General features: G+C 38.6%; 1 protein-coding gene across 4 annotated transcripts in view; it reads left to right on the plus strand.

The window, feature by feature from the left end:
* dnajc17 (DnaJ (Hsp40) homolog, subfamily C, member 17) overlaps positions 1–19627 on the plus strand; it is a 103491-nt gene that overhangs the window by 28630 nt on the left and 55234 nt on the right. For 2 of the 4 annotated variants that reach the window (XM_062042007.1, XM_062042006.1), the window contains 2 exons: positions 2495–2602; positions 12385–12620. In XM_062042007.1, the coding sequence (XP_061897991.1) occupies positions 2495–2602; positions 12385–12620 (344 nt within the window). Of the gene's footprint in view, positions 1–2494; positions 2603–12384; positions 12621–15796; positions 16100–19627 lie in introns of those variants that run through there. The other 2 variants (XM_062042009.1, XM_062042008.1) reach the window with 2 other exon arrangements.

Raw genomic sequence — 19627 nt, forward strand, 5'->3', positions numbered from 1 at the left:
CACGGTATTGTTGAATGTGCTGATCAGTATATACACACACTGAAATATTTTCACCAAGTTTTATTATAAAAAAAACCCAAAAAACTACAATGAATAAACACATAATACACTTTCTTGGCAGAAGAAACATTAAATATTGCAATTTGATATAGAGAGACCTGTGTGTTTATTTCCGAACATCATGTGACAACCTCTGAGGAAGGCCACAGTTATAGCCGAACCCGTCAAGCACGAAAATAAACACACAGGTCTGGCTATAAGAATAACAAATTGCATGATTCTTTGAAGACCTAATTAACCTTTTTGGACTAACATTAAATATAGTTATTGCTTCTCAAGAGCCATATTTTCATGTGTGTTTTGTTCTTCCATTTTAATTTGTGAAAGTTTTCAAATATTTTTTAATGATAAATTAATATTGAGTGTTCACTTTGGTTCACTGCCGGTTTATGTGGTGCCACACAAGTTCACTTTTTTTTGTAAACCCCTCCCTCTATGTCGTATTTTGCTCGGAGTATAGTTCATATATTATTTTCTTAATGGGGAAGAATGTTAATGCCTCTTGTATTCATATTAGCATTTAAGCTAACTGGCGATCTGGTGCTAATCGGTTTGTGAGTTTATAAAAAGGCCTTTTTTCACCAAAAGTTCAGGAACTTATAAGTTCCTGGAACTAGAGGTTTCTATAGACTTGTGTGGTTTGGGTTTCTATTGCATTTCACAGTTCAGGATATTTTATACAATTCAGGCTGATGATATACTGCATAGAGGAGTGGTACAGTTTATTTATTACATTGATACCATGTAAATAAATAAACATTGGTAATACTTATTCTACTAACGTTTAAGCATAATATACAAATATAAGATACAAAAACAATATAATTTAAAAACAAAGTTTACCAAATTTGACATAAAAAGTCAGGCTTTTGTCCACAGTGTCCAAAAGTCAGAAAGTTGCCCCTCAGTATATGATGAATTCATGAGGGTCAGGCGGGCACTTGTTACTTTTCAGCTGTACATAACAATGTGTGAATAATAGATGTCGGTGTTTATCTCACAAGGACAACATGAACACATGAGAAATTAGCCTGTTAGGATTAACATTCGGTTCACTTGAGTTGAGGTGATTAACTCCATAAAAGGCGTGTTGCTGACGAGTGTTACATGATGTAACAAATTAAATATTAACTATTTCATGTGATTTACCTTTGTTCCATTTGTTTACTGACTCCTCTATTTCACATTTATCCAACGAGGTTGCAGAGTCTCTGTGAGCAGCTAAAGTCGGCGCTTCGAAATCCGGCTAAATACCGGCTATTCATCTTTAAAGCCGTTTAAAAGACTCCGTCCACTTCTCATAGATTTGCGTATCAAAAGGAAATTGGCAAAATTAATAAACCGCTTCAAACGGCAAACTGGTTCAAACACTACAGCGGAGTAAAAAACACGGCAAGATTGTTCCCCTAAAATGCCTTCCTCACCAGACAGATGCCTCACAAAAGTTCTTACAACACGAAAGTTCATATCGTTCTAACTTCTTTTTATTGTCAAGTATTTTGTAATACAAATATACAAGAAATAAACAAGTTGTTCCTGCATACTCTAATGGCGGCTGAAATGTTGAATAAAAAGTTTTAGGACCGCCCTAACTGTGTTCAACCAATCAGCGTTCGACAGCACAGCCTCCCTCTCAAAAGTTCTTCAGGAAGTACTACCTAGCTGCTGGAACTAAAATAGTTCCTGTGAAACTTTATTTACCCCAGTAGTTTTTGGTGGAAACGCAGAGGAGTGTTTCATTTATCAAGTTAAATGAGCAAGTTCCTGTAAAAGTTCCTGCGGTGGATAAGGGCCTAAAGTGCTGTTATCAAATCCCAATTTTTCGATAATTTTAATTTAAAATGGTAATACTAACTGTCGGGAATTTTACTGTGGTTACCATTACTATTGTTTATCGTTACAGCCCTAATTATTATAGTTACTTTTCCTTGAATCCTGATTCCTTAAGTTTTGTGTAAGTACAGTTTGATTCATTCTGATAATGACACCCATGACAGATGCCTTAGCCTCTGGATAGCCTCTGTTACCTCAACCTATTTTTGGTCTGTTACCTTGTGAAGTTAAGATCTTATTGCGAATGTAGGGCTTTACTCATTCTTCCACACTGTCTGGCTCTGGAGGCCTTTTGTTGTCATGCACTTTTTTTGTTGCTTCGTGACCACGACATGTGGTTTTACCCCATACAACATTTCTGCTTGTCGCCTGGTGTCTTGAGACACCTTCTCTGTTGCCTCTGTCTGCCCATCTTCGAGTTCCATTCTTGATTTTTGGTTACATGCCATGCAAGCCCTTGTAAAGTCAAATGTTTATTTCACATGCAGTTATCCAATATGTCCTTTAATTTGGCTTATTTTACTATGTATAGACGCTACTAAGTTGTTTCTCCCCCACCACCATGTCATCAACCTTTAATATACTGTATGTGATATCTCAGGAGCTGGCTGTGAAGAATGAAAGCGGCCTGAGTGAAAACCCATTGAAGATTTCCTGGCTTGAGGGACAGCCGGAAGTTGCTTCTGCATCTGAGTTCATGTCTGCACAGGTATATTTACATACCTATTATACAGTAACCTCTCCACTTCTCATGATGTACATCCACCATTTTTTTATTAGCAATATTTTCCCATGCATACCGCTTTCAACACAAACACCATTTCCTAAACACTGCCCCGGAAGGAGAGATATGTAAACCTTCTGTGGTTTTATTTTTGTTTCCTTGGTGCAAAGAGTGTAGCCAGCCTTGTGCTCTTCTTGCCTGGCCTGGAATCATTTGTTTGGTGAAATGATCCTCAGTTTATTTGCTTTGAAGTACGGAGGCTGTGGGCCAGTACTGGCTTGAAACTTCTGGGTCCGCTGGTCATTAATTGTGCTGGCCTGAAGGGCTAGTAACCCGGGAGTTGCACTGTGCTAAACATTAATTTTGCAAACTGAATTAAATGGTTGCCATCGCCCCTTGCATAGCCCCTGAAACTTAAACCATATTTTTGATTATTCTAACTGCAATATAGTTAGGTATGAAACTGTGGAGCAATATGCACTTTTTTTTAGCTGTTGGACAGTGTTGCCTCTTAATGTCTAAAACTTGCAGTATTTTCTGCTTTATATGAAGTTTTTAAAAAATATATATATTTTTAACTTGCTCAAACCAAGGGCCGAATCTACCAAGATCAAAACACCACACGTGTGCAAACTATAAAATTGCATGTACTCTTGCTTGGATTCAAAATTACGTCACATACGGCTCATTGAACCCGTGTGGTGGTCAAGCCAGCGTCTGTTCTCAATGGGTACGAGGCGCCATTTAGCCTTTCTCGGAGAAAAATGCAATATACTTGTGCTGTTTTCGGGTGTACGAACCGTTTATTTCGCAAAAGGATAAATGTTTCTGCAGAGTTCCTCGACAGCTAATCAAGAATGGCGGAAGAGTGCACTGACCACTCCGTTAAAGGTTTGTTTGATATACTTTTATTATCTTGTGTTTCAGATTTAAGTATTATCTTGATATTATTTGTACTTCTTAAAACACATTTTTGCTACGAGTGTTCCATAAAGCAACAACTCGGCAGGTCTAAATGAAATAAATCAAATGTGAGCAAAACCTAAAAGAGTTAGACTTTTACCAAAGGCAATGATCATAAATGAAGCTTTCAGCACATACACAATGTTGACATCTATAGTTATATTTTGATAAAGATGGGAAAACAAGCATACTCTCAAACGGCGTTAAAATAACAGCTATAAACATGGCAGTAGACACGAAGTTAAATAATGAAATGCAACCTTACCCAAGTAAAAACGATGCATATTTATCCGGGAGAGTCTTGATACCAATTTCCTTGACCCAGCCACACACAAATAAGTTGTAGACTTCCATGCTTTTCTAAGTTTTCATCTGTTTTGTCATAACGTCTGGAGCACACGATAGTTCGACAAGTTTGTGAACTCCACCGACGAATAATCCTTCATCACTCGACAAATACTTTTTGATAAAGTATAGGGAGCTATTCTATTGCACAGTTGGATTTTTTGCTTGTATCTGCTTTTTGCATGAATTTATAGGCCCCGTGTGTACTCTGCTTGATGTATAACAGCCATTTTGGCTTGGTTGACTACAACTGGTTTTCACTTCCGGGAAGAAATCACTTGTTGGAATACAAGCAATTAGTGGGCGTGTTGCGTCTGCGCTATAAAGACTGTGTGTACACTACAATTGATAACTGGTGCAGATTGCAATATTTAAATGAGGTTTTTCCGTATACTATACGACTTTCATCATGGAGACACTCATTTACTGCATATCCACGTTATCATTCGCCCTGCGACGTTTTGCAATATTTTGAAACATGCAACAAATATGTACTGTATTTTTCGGACCATAGTGCGCACCACATTACAAGGCGCACGGCCGATAGCAGGTCTATTTTCATAAAAAAGGCGCACCGGATCATAAGGCGCATTAAAAGGGTCATATTTAGTTTTTTTTTTCAAATTTAAAACACTTCCTTGTGGTCTACATAACATGTAATGGTGGTTCTTTGGTCAAAATGTTGCATATATTGTTTTACAGACCATCTTCAAGGCGCTGTCTGACAGTCGCTTCAGGGTGCGCCGTTTTGTGAGCGGTGTTATTTACGTGGCTCACCTTCTACACCAGGAGTGTCAAACTCAAATACAGAGTGGGCCAAAATTTAAAACTGAACAAAGCCGCGGGCCAAGGTTGAACAAATTAACCTTTTAATAGGGACCCAAACAAGTATTGCATTGAATATTGAACAAGCAAGGCTTATATAACTTTATAGTGACATGCAAAATCGAGTTTCAAATAATAATAATAATAATTAAAAAAATATCAATGGCATATCAAATACAATTTAAATAAAAATGTAATGCCTCTTTTCTATTTGCAGCCTTCTGAGGTAAATATCAACATGAACTTTTTCCACAGGCTAATAAATTAGAAAAGAAAATAACAATGAATAAACCAACCATTCAGGACTTTAAACTGCTCAGTTTGCAACACACTGATCTAATCTGATGTGCCCAAGCCAGATACCTGCCATCTTTTCTTGGATGCTAGTTCATTAATGTCGGGGCTCAGGCTTTGAGCTGAGGCATCTTTCATTATCGAACAAAGTTGTTCATCAGTCATTATACCACGTAGTCCACCCGGACCACAGTCTTATGGGCGTGTTTAAAGGCACTGCGTTTATCGTCCTCCACGAGCTGTCGTCACGTCTGCTTTTGATCCATTCCAACAACGTGCCGGCCCGATCACAAAAAATGTGCGACTTCAGCACGCACACATACGTAAATGCAATGCATACTTAGCCAACAGCGATACAGGTTACACTGACGTTGCCCGTATAGAAAACTTTAACACTGTTAGAAATATGCGCCACACTGTGAATCCACACCAAACAAGAATAACAAACACATTTCGGGAGAACATCCGCACAGTAACACAACATAAACACAACAAAACAAATACCCAGAATCCCATGCAGCCCTAACTCTTCCGGGCTGCAATATACACCCCCGCTACCACCAAACCCCGCCGCCCCCCCAACCCCGCCCACCTCAACCGACGCATGGAGGCGGGGGGATTTGGTGGTAGCGGGGGTGTATATTGCAGCCCGGAAGAGTTAGGGCTGCATGGGATTCTGGGTATTTGTTTTGTTGTGTTAATGTTGTGTTACGGTGCGGATGTTCTCCCGAAATGTGTTTGTCATTCTTGTTTGGTGTGGATTCACAGTGTGGCACATATTTCTAACAGTGTTAAAGTTATTTATACGGGCACCATCAGTGTAACCTGTATCGCTGTTGGCCAAGTATGCGTTGCATTCACGAGTGTGTGCTTGCTGAATTCGCACATATTATGTAACTGGGCCAGCATTTGCTGGACTGGGTGAAAAGCGGACGTGACGATTTTTGGGAGGGGCACTGAAATTTGAGAGTCTCCCGGGAGGGTTGGCAAGTATGATAATTAGTGGTGAATGCGGTGTTACCGCGGCACCGCCGCTGAATATAATCGGCGTACCAGTTCTAGTGTTAATTTGATATCGCCTCAAGGGCCAAGTGAAATTACACGGCGGGCCAAATTTGGCCCGCGGGCCAGAATCACCAGAATCACCAGAATCACCAGAATCATTCCGTATATTAGGTGCCCAGGTTATAAGGCGCACTGTCATGAAATAATTTTAAGTGCCCCTTATAGTCCGAAAAATACAGTACCACTTTTTCTGGGCATTTTAAAAGCAGTCCTGCAATGCATAAACACTTTTTTAGTGTGCTGAAGGTGCCTTTTAATTAACAAATTAACAAGAGCAATCAACACAATGCAGGAAGATAAAGCCCCAGGTCGTGACGGCATTCCAACTGAAGTGTGGAAGTCTGGGGGTACCCAGTTGTTGACCTGTCTGCATAAGAAGATCAAAGATATTTGGGCAACTCATCAGATACCCCAGGAGTGGAAGGATGCCAGCATTGTACCACTATTCAAGAAAGGAGACAGAAGAGAGTGTAGGAATTATCGAGGCATCTCACTCTTAGCCATTGTCAGTAAAATCTTCTCAAGAATGCTTCTGAACATGTTGAATGAACAGATCTCGCCAGAGGTACTTCCAGAAACTCAATGTGGCTTCAGATGAGGAAGGAGCACAATGGACATGATCTTTTGTCTGAAACAAGTGCAGGAAAAGTGAATTGAGCAGAACATGCCGCTCTATGTGGTCTTCATTGACTTCAGTAAAGCTTTCGACACGGTTTCAAGGCAAGGATTGTGGCAAGTTCTCAAGAAGTACGGATGTACAGACAAGTTTGTTGAGCTCATTGAGGCGCTTCCTACGGACATGTAGGCAAATGTGGCACTGGGTGGATCTGTCTCAAAGGACTTCCCAGTAGGGGTGTGGGAAAAAATCGATTTCAATTCAAATGGCGATTCTCACGTTGTACGATTCAGTATTGACTCTCATTTTTCAAAAATCGATTTTTATTTGTATTTGTATTTTTTGTATTTTCATTTATGTATTTATTTTAATTAATCAATCCAACAAAATAATACAAAGCAATACCATAACACTGTGTCCAATATTTTCACAAAGATAAAATAACTAATATTTTTGGTTCATTTAATAGTTTAAACAAATTTACATTATTGCAATCAGTTGATAAAACATTGTCCTTTACAATTATAAAAGCTTTTTACAAAAATCTACTACTCTGCTTGCATATCAGCAGACTGGGGTAGATCCCGCTGAAATCCAATGTAATGAATGAATAGAGAATTGTTTTGAATCGGAAAAATATCGTTTTTGAATCGAGAATCGCGTTGAATCGAAAAAATCGATTTATAATCGAACCGTGACCCCAAGAATCGATATTGAATCGAATCGTGGGACACCCAAAGATTCGCAGCCCTACTTCCCAGTCAGCAATGGAGTGAAGCAGGGCTGTGTTCTAGCACCAACCCTGTTCTCACTCTACCTATCAGCCATGCTTGAGGTTGCTTTCAAGGACACATCAAAGGGGGTCTACATCCGAACAAGAAAAGATGCAGATCTGTTCAAGGTTGCTCACCTTCGAGCAAAGAGCAAGACAACAGTAAAGGTTGTGCATCCGAGTGTCCATTGACTTCAATTGGAGAGCATAGAATGGGTTGTTCCATTGCAGCGAAACTAAAGAATCATTGGATAAATGCGTTTTTGGAAGTTAATGAGAAGTAATGTATGAAATGGATTACGCTCCTTATTTTGCTTGTTTAAGAGAAGCCATCCTCTGTGCACAAGTTTAGTAGATCAGCTTTGTGCGTGCTGTCAAGTTTGCACATGTTTTAATACACACAAACTTTCAGTATATGTTAAATTAAATTAATGACTTCAATTGTCCCACCACTTCTGTGTACCTACATAGTTAGCAAACTGTGTTTCCCTCCTTGCAGTCCATTTGCCAGGGAAGATTTAGGCTGCACACTGGGAATTGTTAGACTAATCTTTTAAAATGTTATTAAAGTAACCTAGTTTGCTTTGCTGATATCTAAAGCCGATTGCTTCATACATTTGAACTCTGCTCCTGAGACTGAAAACAACACCGTGGAAGGGGGATTTTCAAATTAGTCCTCTCTGAGAAGTATTCTCACTAAAGAGGCCCAACATGACATATTGTTGATCCACATCTGGTTTAAGGTCAGTGACCTCAACCGCAGAGGACCCATCTCATTGGACATTATCTGAAATCAAACAATCAGATCCCTCTTCTGTTATTCATTCTGCTATCACCCCTTCACATCAGCCATCTGCAAACACACAAGAGAAGCTCTGGTAAAGAATGGCTTCTTTAACCTCCTCAGTCAAAATGTAGTACTCTCTACAGGGAGCTGACATGCACATGCACATGCACGCACACACACACATACAGGACTTCAGCCTCTGTTTCAGTTCTGCCGTTCCTGCAATAAGTCGCCGCCCAATGATGGAACCTAAAAGAGCGAGGTTTTCCTTGCCTACCCATGTATTTGTGCACTGTACTGTCCCACTGTTCACACATAACACCTGCTGCCTGCTGCTGTCATTGTATTGCTTTTCCACATATCAGACAGGACTCAATAGAAAGGCTCACTGCTGCTGTAACACCGTTTTTGTTACTATCGATAATTAAAATGGTAAAAGGGATGTGGAAATCTTCCAACTGTCATGATTTAAATTAGTAAGTAGGTTTTTGCTTTGTAGCTTTTAATTCGTTGTTAAAAGGACGGCGTGGCGAAGTTGGTAGAGTGGCCGTGCCAGCAATCGGAGGGTTGCTGGTTACTGGGGTTCAATCCCCACCTTCTACCATCCTAGTCACGTCCGTTGTGTCCTTGGGCAAGACACTTCACCCTTGCTCCTGATGGCTGCTGGTTAGCGCCTTACATGGCAGCTCCCGCCATCAGTGTGTGAATGTGTGTGTGAATGGGTGAATGTGGAAATACTGTCAAAGCGCTTTGAGTACCTTGAAGGTAGAAAAGCGCTATACAAGTATAACCCATTTATCATTTATTTATTTAAAATAATAGTATTTCATATCTTTAGTCTAAACATTTCATAAAATTCTACATGAAACTGATATCTTACTTACATACAAAATACACTACAATGCAACATCGCACAAATCAAACTGTGTACCTTGTCCCTGCATAAAAGTAATGTTTATACACCAGTGTCTGATATATATTTTGGTTAAAGATGTATTGTCTCATGATATAGATCAGTGGTTCTCAACCTTTTTTCAGTGATGTAACCCCTGTGAACATTTTTTTAATTCAAGTACCCCCTAATCAGAGCAAAGCATTTTTGGTTGAAAAAAAGAGATAAAGAAGTAAAATACAGCACTATGTCATCAGTTTCTGATTTATTAAATTGTATAACAGTGCAAAATATTGCTCATTTGTAGTGGTCTTTCTTCAACTATTTGGAAAAAAATAAATAAAAATAAATAAAAACTTGTTGAAAAATAAACAAGTGATTCAATTATAAATAAAGATTTCTACACATAGAATTAATCATCAACTTAAAGTGCCCTCTTTGGGGATTGTAATAGAGATCCATCTGGAATAATGAACTTAATTCTAAACATTTCTTCACAAAAAAAGAAATCTTTAACATCAATATTTATGGAACATGTCCACAAAAAATCTAGCTGTCAACACTGAATATTGCATTGTTGCATTTCTTTTCACAGTTCTTTTTGACAGACATTTTAGTGAGAAACCTGAGCTTGTGCTTCACTGAGGATCTTTGTCAACAGTCTCTGACAAAACCTACAAGTTGTGCATTTCCACTAATATCTGTGGATTCATCCAGCTGGAGGGAAAATGAGTCGCTAAGTCATACTTGCCAACCTCTCCCGATAACCTCCCGGCAGAAATTTTCTCCCGACAAACTCCCGGTATTCAGCCGGAGCTGGAGGCCACGCCCCCTCCAGCTCAATGCGGACCTGAGTGGGGACAGCCTGTTCTCACGTCCGCTTTCCCACAATATAAACAGCTTGCCTGCCCAATGACGTCATAACATCTACGGCTTTTAGAGAGTAGAGTGCACAACTGCGCACACAACAAGGAGACGAAGCAGAAGAACGAGGAAGTTACAGACATGGCGACGCCGTCGACGAGCAAGATGAAGAAATACGCTTGCAAGTTCCAAAACGAATGGAAACAAGAATTTCAGTTCATCCAGGACAGTTCGAAGGGGAAGGGGTATGTTGCCTGTACATTTTGTAGAACAGACTTCTCCATTGAACACGGTGGCCGAAATCATATACTCAGTCATTAACAGAGAAGTTAAACAGGACAATACTGCCATCTACTGGATAGCCTCCGGAACACTGAAATTTAAGTATTTATTTTATTTATATGTATAATAAAATAAATATATATATATATATATATATATATATATACATATATATATATAGCTAGAATTCACTGAAAGTCAAGTATTTCATATATATATATATATATATATATATATATATATATATATATATATATATATATATATATATATATATATATATATATATATATATATATATGAAATACTTGAGTTGGTAAATTCTAGCTGTAAATATACTACTCTTCTATTAACCACACCCTTAACCACGCCCCCAACCACGCCCCCCGCCCCACCCTCGACCACCCGGTATCGGAGGTCTCAAGGTTGGCAAGTATGCGCTAAGTTTTCCAACAACTTGCTCAACAATGTCTTTTCCCATTTTATCTACTCTCCGGCAAACAGTCATTTGATAAAGGCACATTCTTTATTTTCTCGGCTGCGTTTTTATCCAGTATTGTCTCGGCCAGCACTGCAGCGGCTGGAAGTATCAGCTCTTCAGCGATAGTGAACGGCTTTTTGGCTTTAGCAACAAGCAAAGACACCGCGTAAGAAGCCTCCAGGGCTTTGGCTGATGTTGTGGAGGCCTCCCGCATCGTGTCTTGAGATGACCTGAATTCATTTAGTCTCCTCTTAAAAAATCAGGTGGCTTACCGACATGGCAAGCGTGTTTTTTCCGGAGATGCCGCTGAAGATGTGCGGGCTTCATGCCGCTGTTCGCTAACATTTCTCCACAGAAAAAACACAATGCCTTGGGGGGGTTACAACTCCAAGCCGGCGTAAATCCCATTAACACATATTCTTCGGAATACTGTCTGATTTTTGCCGGCTCAGGTTTGGCCTTCTTTGGCACATGTTCCTCCTTGTTTTCAGCTGCATTACTGCTACGCTTTAACCACACCTCCATTGTTTTCTACATCAATAGTTGATTGACAGTTGGTGCCGTGTGGCAGCGCCAGGTAGGATCAAACCATCATGGCATGGTCCATGGGGGAAACTCTGGGTTTATGGTAATGAATGGAATAGCCTACCTGATTTGATGTTCAGTTTATGAACTTACATTCATATTTTGTTGAAGTATTATTCAATAAAAATATTTATGAAGGATTTTTGAATTGTTGCTATTTTTAGAATATTTAAAAAAAATCTCACGTACCCCTTGGCATACCTTCAAGTACCCCCAGGGGTACGCGTACCCCCATTTGAGAACCACTGATCTAGATAAGTGAGTCTATCATAAAAAAAATTACATTTGCACATGTCCATGCTTGATTCTTCCTTCTACAACTGGAGAGGCATTGCCGACTTGTCATGACACAAACCAGATGCAACATTTCTGCCCCTCTGGGATTGTTTTTCCAGCTCGTCAAAGTGCTAGTAGTTTAAAATTACACTTTCACCCAAATTATCCCTTAAAGTCTGAAGGAAATGCATCTTATGTAAGGTATCAAGTGCATAAGGGAACCTTGCAGTAATACAAGTAAAGTGCACAGTGGAAATCAGTCCCTTTTTAGATGTTTTAGAATCCAGTGTGGGTCAGGCTAAGTGGTGTAGTGTATTCTAACGGCATTCATCAAAAAAAGCTACAGTATTTTTTACTTTTTTTGGAATTTTGTCTATCGTTCACAAACCTCTATGAAAGACATGACGACGGATGGATTTTTTTAATGCATTCTAAATATTAAATAAATGTAAGTAAAAGACCTCTTACAGCGGAGCCAATGGGAGCCCCACTATTTTGCCCATAAAATCCAACAAATAGCCATTCAAAAAGCACCAACATTACTCTAATTACATTTCGTGTCTTGTATATTAACCAAGTATTAGTGATATTGTTATTATAAGTGCTAACGCAGACAAACTAGTTATAGCGGCAGCGCCGTGATCACTTCTGTGTGTCCCTATGTTTACATCATCAAGTGGTCTGCTGCTTCCTTGCTTCATTGCTCCCTGTTTATTGTAGATCATAAATCATGCCTCTCACCTGGACAGAAGAAGTCTGAGTAGGTATTCGGACAAGTTGGGACACTTTGACAGCCATTCAGGACCTGAAAATGGCCAGAAGGACACGAAAAGATGCTTGGTTCTCCCCGCCCCTCTACCCCGTTTCTTTGTGAGGATTATGAGACATTCTTTACCTAAATGGGAATATATGAACATTGTAGCACTCGGCATCCTAATGACAGCAGACCTTGCACGGTAAGTGATGTTTTATTATGTTTGTTGGCTATCATAAATTCTGCAGTGATTAGTAATCAGTGATGAAGAAAGAAAAAAAAAAAGCAAACTTGAGCAAAATACGTAAATATTATAAATTTATTATTATAAATGTGCCAGTTACTACATTATATATATATATATATATATATATATATATATATATATATATATATATATATATATATATATATATATATATATATATATATATATATATATATATATATATATATATATATATATATATATATACTTTTATCATGTATATAAAACCTCAATGGAGGTTTTGGAGGTTTTTTAAGGGCTTTATAGGCAGAATTTCATTCCATTGTTTGCAAACTTTTAATCACATTTATATAATATTAAAAATGCAAAAAAATAACATCCATCGTCATGTCTTTCATAATGATTGTGAACGATAGGCAAAATTCCCAAAAAGTGCAGTTCCCCTTTAACATCTCATGCTAGTATTCTGTTTTTAATTGATAAAGCAGGAGATTAAATAAAACAACAACAACCAATGTATTATGAGTAGAATGCACTCAATTTGATGTTTTTTTTTAATTTTCCCAAAAAACACAATTATACCCCAAACCTTTCTTGCATAAAATTAGTGTTTAGTTTCTTCACTTTGTTTTGGAGTACATTCTAAATATTGCAGAGTGTCAATATATATTACGGCCCTTAATAAACAAAAATTCTGGTTTATAAAAACGAATGACTGGTTCAGATTAGAGTGTATGAAGAAATGTTTGCATTTTTTTCATTAGACTTTAAATTATTTGGTTTGATTTTAGTATGGTCAAGATGTCAAAATGATTGTGTTACAGCCTGTTATTTGTGACTATCGCAGAAAGAAATATCTGTTTTAGATTGGTTTCTTTGCCTGATAAAATGTTCTGACATGACTTGAGAGACAGCTCAAACAATATCACTTTCACAAAAGGCCCATGTGTATGTGAAACACAGAAATATATTTCATTAGCATCGAGTTGTTCTGAGAAACGTGATCAGAGTAGAAGGACACATCCTTCATTTGCCAAAACAATATTTATAGTGTTTAGTTAGTCCCTGACAAAAATCATAAATCAAAACCGCTACACTGGAGGGAGATGACAGTGCTTTTGGTGTTCTGTGTGACAGCAAATTTCGAGTTTTGGATGGAGAGAAGCAGCAACAGATGTGATTACTGGACTGCAAACATTGACCTTCTTTTTTCCCATCACTCATACGGCTTGTTGAGCTGTAGTTTGTGCCTTTCCCCATCCTGGAACAATAATGCAAACGTACTAGAAGTTGTGCTTACTGCAGTAGCTTATTTGTAACAACACTGATACCCTGCTTTGACAGGCCTTTAGTCAGCCTGTTGAATTTCCAGAAATGTAACAAACAGCTCTTTCACACAGCAATCTCATAAAATAGCAGTTCCAGGGGCGTAAAAGTAGATCAAGAATTCAAATACTCAGATAACAAGATATGATTTTTGATTTCAGTGCCATTCCTGTTGGATAGATAACTGCTTTTAACACAACAGTGCATTGGCATTAAAGTCTGGTGGCAAACCATGCCTTTATACAGAAATGGCGTCCCACCTCCTATTATATAAAATTGTCAGGTCGACTTTGTCCCCAAATCTGGTGTCAGTGCCGTTTGTACAGAACAGCTGTATTGAGAAATGCTGAAAAAAGACCACTTTTGCAGGCAATGGGAAAAGTGCTAAAGACCTATCTCTTTACTTGGGTTCCGTTTCAAAATCTTAGATAAGCCATAGCCCCCAAAGACCACTGTTGTAAGTGTTGACAACAGTAGTTCCACCACAAAACCATAAGCCTTGGATTTTGAAATATGCATTTTTTTACTTCTCCAAAAATACAAAACAGTACATTTTTTTCATGTGTTTTCTGATTTAGAATAATAGCAATCAGGAACAATGACATCTAGTTTAAAATAGTGAATGATCCAAACCAATATAGTGCAGACTCTCCCACAACATTGCTGTTTCGGTTGGACATGCATAGAATTCTAAGCCAATTTCCTAGCAGCGGGACACTTGTGGTTTGTACATGAACCGTGTGGCACTTTGGTATGTGCTCATTGTGGCTTTACCCCCCAGCCTTCCTTAAAAACGTCTAAGAAACTGACTGAGGCTTTATCGTCTCTTCTTCATTCCATTTGTGTCCACATTTGTATATGTGCTCTTCCCTTTTACATGTGGGCAAACATGTCTTTATAATGTGACATATAGTCATATATTTTTCACATGATGGAGTTTTGTTTGGTCAGAAGGTTGTGTTTAAATCCTCATCATCTGCAGTTGTAACTGGTGTCTCTGGTCGTCTTCCCTCGACACCCCATGCACATATGGAAGTATCACTTTACTATTTACCACTTTCCCTCTTGTGTGCCATTCACTAGTACATTGGACTATGTTTGCAGCTAAGAAAACAGCTAGCAATCTTGTTTTTTTTCCTCTTTTGAGGTCTTGGACCTGTGGCCTGGCTTGGTTTGTAGCAAAACCTGCCACCACTAGCTATGGATGGATTTTATTGGAAGCAGAGCTTAGTGTTTGTTTTCACTACATTGTTGGAAATGAGAGATAGGGGGCACCTTGGTGTACCTTTTAAGTGGGGCCTCTGAGATGCGTGCGGAGAAGAAATTGCCCTTTGCACACAACAGATTGGCAAGCACGCCAAGAGCCAAGACATCACAGCTCGAGGACCTTGGACTCCAGTCGCAGCTTTTCGTTTCTTAAATACTACACTACTTAAGCCATAACAGCCGTCAAGTATTGTACAGTGTGGTTTGGGGGTATACCAATAGCAAAGGAAAAAAAGAAAGGTGAAAATGAACAATTCAAAGTTCAACATTCAATCACTAACTCATATAGGAAAACATGAAGCAAAATTCCATAAGATTAACACATCTGTTATGCTCCTTGTTGTTGTTGTGCAATTGTCTGCTAATTTATCAGTATTTCTTGTTCATTGACTTGCTTTTCCTTTAAGTTATAAAATCTGATTTATAAAATGTATAACTCAATAATAAGATAATGCTGATTATAATGCATGGCTAGAGTTTGATCACTCCCATATAATATTTTGTCCTTGTACTGCATCAAAACTTATTAATTATTGTATTTTGTCCATCACCTGTAGAACATCATCCAAGATGGAAGGACCCAGGTCGAGGCTAAAGGAAAAGCTATTGTCTTCCTCGTTCTGTTGCACTTCTAGTTTGTCACTGGTTACTGTGGAATGTCCATCCCTGTCCCTACTTAGGTTGTCCCATCCAGCGCTGTAGGACTGATTAGTCCCAATGTTCATTTCTTTTTGGTATCGTTCTCCCATTTCTAAATTTCCTTCATCACCTTCCTCACCTCCCTCGCTGTCCAGCAGTGGCATAGAGCTGCATTTTTTCCTCTTCTGACCTGTATTTTCTTGGCGGCCCACAGACCAGTCCAGGCTCTCGGATCCCTCTGCTTCCATATTCAGACGAGGGGGCTTTGGTGGCGGAGAGCAGGCCAAGAAAATGTTTTGCTCACTTAGGGAGCTTTGTAAAAGCAGACTGTGGCTCATTTTTAAAAAAGATAGGTCTCCAAAGCTGTCTCTATTGACGTCATTTCCAATATGTGAAATATGACGGAAATCAGCCAATGGTAGACTGATCATGTTGACCGAGAGCACCTCTCTGCGCTTTGATATTCTGCTTGACCACCGGCTGGAGGTTGGTTTTCTGTGTAAGGATGCTTTAACTGGCATCTTGACAGTCTTTAATGAGGATTTAAATGTTTTATATATCTGATTAAGCTGATCTCAGAAGTCCTTGAAGCCTTTTGTATGTATTCCTTTGTTCAGTATTTCACACTTAAATGGTAAATCATTGCCATCTGCAACAAAAAACAAAAACAATTATAATGGTGTACATTTGATATTTTCTGCCGTTTACAGAAACATAAGCAGCCTGCTTTATATAACTGTCTGTCATCGGGCGGTATTAGTTGGCTCAAAGTGAATCGACAACCTTTTTTTTAGAGATTGCACCTGCTCCACTTAATTTGGGTCTAATGGAATTAATTATTTAGCAGCTGTGGGGTGTTCTAAGCCTGCATTGAAGCTGAAATGTTTAAATATTTACTTTTCGAATCAATGTTTTTCCTATAAAAACAGGCAGTGTATCTTCCAGTGAAGACTTCCAGTAAGAGTATCAACACACATTAGGATCTTGCATATTAGTGGAGCTCCTAATTTTATTTAGTGTTTTTTTCTGCAATGTTCATTAGAATTTGGAACTCATTTTAGCATGCTATTTTCAGAGTTACATTTTGTCATCTGGATGTTTCACTAATAATCTATAAATATATTATTAAAATATTGTTTCATTAATGAGTAATTAAAACTATGAATGCATTTTGTAACTCTGCTGGTCGATTTATATTCAAATGAATGGTTTAGTTGCATTAACACAAACAGCAACAAACTAAATGTTAAGAAATATTTATTGAATAAAAACAAACTTACAACACTGGCATGTAGATGAGATAATCATCTCAAGGTCTGTGTTTTACTGTCCCCCAAACAGCTTTGCCCACATTAGATCTGTGTTCGTGACTTGAAACACTCACTTTGTAAATTTGTAAACCACTACAGCAAACAGGTTTTGTTGGCCCGTAAAGGTTTTATCGGCACTTTAGTAGCAGCAGGAGATTGGAGTGCACGGACACAGCAGCATTCCGATCCCAACATGTCAATTTGGCCAAGGAGGAAATTCAGGGCTTTAGCCATGAGTTTTTGTCCAGGAATTAAATTAAAGAAGCCTATTAAAACTGATTGGCCAAGAAACACTTCAAATGATCTCGAAACGCTGCCATAAATGCATAAAAATCTACCTTTGAGACGGGTAATCTAACCCTTAAACATGAACTAACATTCAATAACAGTAAATGATTAAAAGTGGATTATTTTCTTTCTTACAGGTGTTTTATAGATCTATCATTAACAATAGAACACAAAAAGATTGATAAGTTCTTACCTAAGTTGTTGAGAAAATACTGGATGTTTGACTTCTATGCTTGCATACTAGTGTCTGGTGTGAAACTTGACTGTACCTGAACACTGACAAACTCTTTTCTGACATGACAAGGCTTGTTCCAAGACCTCAGTGCACAGTCTTTGGACACAAACCAATCTTGATGAAATGGGGTTTTCCTCAGTGACACAACACAGTTTTTGCATTGAGATTTTTAAAATGTCATTTACCTTTTGATTTTCAGTCCATTTGAGCTTTTATCTTTTCTTCACTAGTCCGTAGGTCTGCCAACATCTCTTTCACTGTGGATTTACACAGATGTAGTTGAAAGTCTTTGGATGAGTGATGAACCAGGTAAGGTCAGAGTCCAAGCACATCAAAGCCTCCAGGTAAAGGTGTATTTAAAATACATTTGTTGCTTCACGATATGCTTATTCCATTGGATGACTATTGCCAGCCATCAGATGATATAATCCAAATTGCGATGTGAGTTGGTCGTTTAGTCAGGAGTGTCAACGCAAGTCCTGTCGCATACTTGACGGCAGCTCTGTTTACCTGTTGAAGAGAGTGGGCGCAGCCTTGAAGCTGCTGATTAACTGATCCTGAGATAGCCAGAATTACACAACTGCTGCACAGGGCATAGTGTGTTTGAGAGGGAAAGGGTGAGAGTAGTAGAATTTGTGTACTGCGAGAAGTTGTTTTTTAGATTGTGCCATAGCGTGTGTGTGCCTTTGTAAAAAGCAGGAAGTCACAGTGAGTGAGCATAGAGGCCAGCTACGCAGAGAAAAGGGTTAACTTATCTCTAATCTCCATGTCATTGTCCCTCTGCTCTGCTGATTTCATGATTTCCTGACTGCTGTTGGCTTGTCTAAAGCCCCTATGCCGTACCACTCTACAGCCCCTTCTGCCTGACTGGAGGCCTACAGCTTCCCTGTGTAATCCACAGTATTGCACATAGACATGCGTGTCCAGGCAGCAAGGGTTGCACAATAGAGATAAGAGCAAGAGATAACTGGTTACACTTGCAATTCTCAAGTCTCTTGCCTTTGGAATGTTTTAGTGATACATGAATGGAAATTGTACCCAAATAACAACCTTACCATTGCCTGAATGACAGGGTAAGCGCCTTTGTTAAGCTGTTACTGGCAGAAACTGCAACTTTATTTTAAATGCCTTTTCATCTGATTTTTTAGTTTAATTTTTATTCTATTGATTGATTTGAGCTTACAACCTGGCTATGATATGAAGATATTGTTAACTTTTTCATACTCTGTCCTATTCACAAAATTTAAGCATACAGGGTGCAAAGGAGACTGATAAATGGTATCTTTCGCATTGATCTAATAAATAACAGGCGTTGCCGCGTGAACCCCTCTTGGTCTCTCGTTACGTGCTCTGATGCCAGAACCACAGATATAATTACTCACACAATTGAAACTATCATAACATTTACTCGAGAGTGAAACAGAACATTTATGAAGCCCTCCCAATCAACCTATAACCACACATTTTGTTTTCATGCTCTCATTTACAAACCTCATTTCCATATGAGTTGGGAAATTGTGTTAGATGTAAATATAAACGGAATACAATGATTTGCAAATCCTTTCCCACCCATATTCAATTGAATGCACTACAAAGACAAGATATTTTATGTTCAAACTCATAAACTTTAAAAAAAAAAAAATATTTAACTTAGAATTTCATGGCTGCAACACCTGCCAAAGTAGTTGGGAAAGGGCATGTTCACCGCTGTGTTACATGGCCTTTCCTTTTAACAACACTCAGTAAACGTTTGGGAACTAAGGAGACACATTTTTTAAGCTTCTCAGTTGGAATTCTTTCCCATTCTTGCTTGATGTACAGCTTAAGTTGTTCAACAGTCCGAGGGTCTCCATTGTGGTATTTTAGGCTTCATAATGCGCCACACATTTTCAATGGGAGACAGGTCTGGACTACAG

The sequence above is a fragment of the Entelurus aequoreus genome, linkage group LG03 (genome assembly GCF_033978785.1).
Source record: "Entelurus aequoreus isolate RoL-2023_Sb linkage group LG03, RoL_Eaeq_v1.1, whole genome shotgun sequence".
NCBI lineage: Eukaryota > Metazoa > Chordata > Actinopteri > Syngnathiformes > Syngnathidae > Entelurus > Entelurus aequoreus.